The 4,457-nt window shown below is 68.7% G+C and overlaps 2 protein-coding genes across 2 annotated transcripts in view; both read left to right on the top strand.

The window, feature by feature from the left end:
* Positions 1–1,611, top strand: part of FAM221B (family with sequence similarity 221 member B) — an 8,342-nt gene extending 6,731 nt beyond the window's left edge. Inside the window, exon 6 of the mRNA XM_019518286.1 lies at positions 1,301–1,611. Coding sequence (XP_019373831.1) covers positions 1,301–1,611 — 311 coding nt within the window. The remainder of the gene's footprint in view (positions 1–1,300) is intronic.
* LOC109298149 (sialic acid-binding Ig-like lectin 15) overlaps positions 1,484–4,457 on the top strand; it is a 9,083-nt gene continuing 6,109 nt past the window's right edge. The window contains 4 exon segments of the mRNA XM_019518285.1: positions 1,484–1,819; positions 3,119–3,495; positions 3,497–4,169; positions 4,425–4,446. Coding sequence (XP_019373830.1) covers positions 1,780–1,819; positions 3,119–3,495; positions 3,497–4,169; positions 4,425–4,446 — 1,112 coding nt within the window. The 5' untranslated portion in view covers positions 1,484–1,779.

The following is a 4,457-nucleotide window of genomic DNA, read 5'->3' as shown; positions in this document are numbered from 1 at the left end:
ATAAAGGGATGCAGCCAGCACCCGTGGCCTGGGCCTGGGCCTGGGCCTGGGCCTGGGCCTGGGCAGGGCGGGGCGGGCTTCCTTTCGCCTGGGCTGGGGGGACCGGGACAGTCACCGCGAGACGGGCCCAGGCGGGCGCGTCAAGGGGCTCGGCCCTTCATTGGTCACCCCCCGAGATCCCCCGCAGCTGCGGGAACCAGACTGGAGCAGCTCTGCCGGGGCTGGGGGCTGCGACTGGGGCCGACCGCACCGTGACTCGCGGTGCCGACACTGCCAAGGGTGGGGAGGGCCTCCGTGCCCCGCGGGGGAGGCTGGGAGGACCCGGCCAGGCTGGGGTTGGGTGGCACAAGCCCCCCCCCTCCTCCCTGCTCCCCACTGGAGTGGGGTGGGGCAAGGGCGGACGTGGGCTGGCCACGGCGGACTCAGGGCCCTTTGTCCCGGGCCCCCCCCCCGTGTGCCCCCTGCCCACCCAGCAGCGGGAGGCACAACTCGCGGCCCCCACTGCTGCCGGGCGGGCAGGGGACGCGCGGCCAGCAGCGGTCCCCGGGGCAAAGGCAGAGAGTCCCAGGTCTGCAGCAGGCAGCCCACATCTGCCCGCGCCGAAACCCAGCGATCACATGCCCCACCCGTGCCTCCCCTTGGGGGTGCACACAGCGGTGGGCAGCTGCCCCCCCACACCCGTGGGCCAGCCACCCGTTGCTCTGTCCTGCTCCCTGCCCTGGCCACGGGTCCTTCACCACCCTGGCTGGGCAGCACCCCCAGCCCCTGCCCCACTCCCTCCCTCACCACGGGGGCCTCAGACTGTCGTCCCCACACCCCCATACACTGATCTGAAGACAGCTGCTCCGCACACTGCCTGGCCCTGCTCGGGATCAGGTGCCTGCGTGCAGCCGGGGCACCAGGCGTGCAGATCCGCGGGTCCCGCTGGCCTCGGGCTGCGGAAGCTGCATGCAGCAAGGGCTGGGACGCGCTGGCAGGTTTTGCACGTGCTGGCCAGGCCGGAGCTGCTCCACCTGGCAGGCGCCGGCTGGCAGGAGATTGCCCCGGTGCGGCTGGGCCTTCAGGGGCACAGTGGGAGGCACTTCAGGAGCGGAAATGCACCGCACAGCGCATGGGAGAAGCTGGCAGGCTGTGACTGACAGGAACAAGCAGCTGTGAAGTAAAGGAAATAGATAAGGGAAGCTAAAGCCTCAGGAGAAAGTCCCAGTTCATCAGAAAGGTGCAGGGGGCCGCGCCAGGACCGGGGAGCTCGTGCCTATAAACCCCGACCCAGCATGCGGCCCGTGCTTGTCCCGGCCAGCGCGCACGAGCTGTTCCTGCCGGCCGCAGCGGCAGTCAGAGCCCGGGCGCCTGTCGGGACACACGGACACGGCGGACCCCGAGGAGGCAACAGGCTGGGCCCCGGTGCCTGCTCGAGAGGCAGATGCTGCCCCACGCCCGGCACGTGCCCGCGGGGCTTCGCCGGGAGGCGAGAGTCCGCCCAAGGGGCCGGCCAGAGGGCCAAGGCCACAGCCGGGGGAAATGGCTGAGGCCCAGGGGCTGCAGCGGCAGCCGGTTCCTGCTCTCGGCAGACGGCTCCCAGCAGCGGCAGCTGCAGCAAAGGGGAAGTGACCGCCTCCCCCCGCGGGCCGGAGCCACGCGCCCCTCTCCCCGGTCTGCCGTTCTGCTCTTGCCCAACTGGCTGCAGGGCAAGGGCTGGCCTGACACATCCCTCTGCTGCAGAGCTCCAGCCTCCGCCTGTCCAGGACCAGCCAGCCCTCTCCCTGCTGGCACAGAGCCATGGTCCCGCATGGCCTCTGCCTCCTGGCCTTGCTGGCAGGTAGGAGCCCGACTGGGCCAGGGCGGGGGGCACGGAAGCAGCGCTCGGGGGCTGGGACACGGAGGGGGCAGGGGCTCCGGCCAAGGCAACCTGGTGCATCTGGCTGCTTGCACACTCAGCCTGGGGATCCCCAAGGTATTGCGCACACCCCGGCCAGGCGTGGATCGGCAGGGCCTGCTTGGGAGCAAGGGCCTGCTTGGGATGGACAGGGCCTAGGCGGGAGCAAGCTCCAGCCTGGGGCTGGGGTTGTGCCCTAGGAGCCCCACTGAAGTCCCTGAGTGCTGTTGGGCAGCTGAGGGCCTCACCATCCTGGAAAACCCATTCCTACCCCCCCGGCCAGAGGAGCGGGCTGCGGGGCAGGGCACCGGGCTTAGCAGACAGCTGTGACAAGAGCTGGAAGGGTCTAGGCTGCCCTCAGGGCCGGGACAGCGCCAGCACGGGGCCCAGGCAGCACATGCCGGGCATGCCCCCTCCCCAGCCTGCACCGGTGTCCGGGAGGGCAGTTCAGGAGCAGCGTGGCCTACCTCGGCGCCAGGTGGGTGCAAACGTCCCACAAGACGAGGATGCAGAGCAATGGCCTGAGGTTGCCGCACAGTCGATTTAGACTGGATGTTCGGAGACGCGTCTTCGCGGTCGGAGCAGGCAGGCCGTGGGGGAGAAGCCAGGGTGGGCAGTGGGGGGGACTCCCCGGTGCTGGAGGTGTCAAGGAGAGGTTGGGCACTACTGGCAGGGATGCTTCAGGTGCAGCGAGGCCCCTGCTCTGCTGTGGGAATTTCCCAGGCTTCTGGGCTGTGCTGTTGCCCCCTTCTCCCTTGCTGCTCCGTGTTGGGGGGTTTTCACCTGCCCCGAGGCGCTGGGGCTGCTGCCGCCCGGGCTGGGGCTGGGCCAGTGCTCCGGCTGCACCGACCCGCAGGGCCCTGGCTGGGGGGTTTTGTCCCTGCGCTCAAGCTCTGCCCACCACTGCACTGGGAGCAGAAGGGGATTTCCCACCTCAGACTGGTGGGGGGGCTGCCTTCCTCTGTAGCAGAGCCACGACCTCTGCCCGGAGCATCTAGTAACCCCTTTTATAAAAGCAGGACGTTGGCCACTGCCGTGCCCGTTTTCCCCACAGCAGGGGAAGTGGTTGTAGACTTCAGAAGCTGGGTGTGTCCCGGCTGGTTTGCACAGGGTGGATGCTGCATCGGGCAGGGCTTGTACCAGAGGTGACCCCGCAGGTCCCTTCCAGCTGCACGGCTCTGTGACCATGACTCTGTGACCCCCGCCTGCCCGGGCACTCAGGTGTCCCCGCTCTCCTTGCAGGGGCCGCGCTAACCTGCAGCGCGCGGGGGCTCAAGTGGAGTATGCAGATGCCCACGGCAGTAACAGGGCTGAAGGGTAGTGACGTGGTGCTGCCCTGCAATTTCACACACCCAAACATAAACTACAAGGACAACATCCGTGTCCTTTGGAAGCCCTACTTCCAGTGCTTGGTGGCCAACATCAGCAACGCAAATGGCAACTGCAGCAAGGAGCCGGGGTCCAACAGTCGCTACAGCCTGGCTGGGGACCCGCGCCAGCATGACCTGTCCCTGCGGGTGGCCAGGCTGAACTTTGAGGACAACGGGCCCTACGAGTGCCGCGTGGAGCTGAACATATCTGGGCAGTGCTGGACGCACAAGCCCCCCCTCATCCTCACTGTGGAAGGTACCACGCCAAGCTGGCAGCCCACGGGGTGCCCGGGGCGCTGGGCTCTGCCCACTAGACTGTAGCTGGGTGGAGGCTCAGCGTGAAAACCCCTGGGGTGGCCCCTGCTGGGTGCCTGTGCCCGGGAGCTCTGAGACGCTTCTCGGCATCTACCCCAGGGCTTGCTGGCAGCAGGGGTGGCTGGGCCAGGGCAGGCCATCATGGGCCCCGGGCCGAGGGCCGGCAGCACTTGCTCCCAGTCCTCAGGTATTGGGGGGGAGAGGGGAGAACCAGCACCTGGGTCTGCCAGCCCCTGCCCACGGTGCCCTGTGCCCTGCAGCACCGCCCAGCATCCTCAACCTCACACTGCTGGAGGGGCCAGGGCCGGCGCGGGCTGTCTGCACGGCCGAGGGCAGACCCTTGCCCAACATCACCTGGTGGGGCCCTGGCAACACCCCAGAGAGCCCATCCCCACCGAAGGCCCAGGCTCATTTCCAGAGCGCGGTGGAGATCACGCTGCGGCGCAACGGGACCTACACCTGCCGGGCGAACAACGCGTGGGGCCATGCCGAGCGCTCCCTGACTGTGGGGAACGACCACTTCCCACTCCTTGCTGCCCTGCTCCCTGCTGCCCTGCTGCTCCTGGCACTCCTGGTCCTGGCTCTCGTCCTCTGCCAGAGGCGGAAAGGTGTGGGGGGGCCTAGGCTTGGGGAGTGATGGAGGGGGGAGACAGGGGGTCCTAAGCATGGGCAGGGGAGAGGCCAGGGGTCCACAGGGATGTGCGGGGCTGTGCCAGGTGGGAGCAAGAGGGTGGGTGTGTAGGGGTCTGGGGGTGGGTAGGGGCTAGGCAGGGGTGCCAGGGGGTTGTGGGGAGCAGGGCGGGGGGCTGGCTGGGCAGCACCACCACAAGCAGGCACTGAGGGTCTGTCCTGCTCTCTTCTAGGGCGATGCCAGGGCTCGCAGAGGTAAGCTCCAC

This window comes from Gavialis gangeticus, unplaced genomic scaffold (genome assembly GCF_001723915.1).
Source record: "Gavialis gangeticus isolate Ggan-Ray unplaced genomic scaffold, GavGan_comp1, whole genome shotgun sequence".
Taxonomy (NCBI): Eukaryota; Metazoa; Chordata; order Crocodylia; family Gavialidae; genus Gavialis; species Gavialis gangeticus.
Note: the sequence above shows the minus strand (reverse complement) of the source record. Positions and strands in the feature narration are given on the sequence as shown.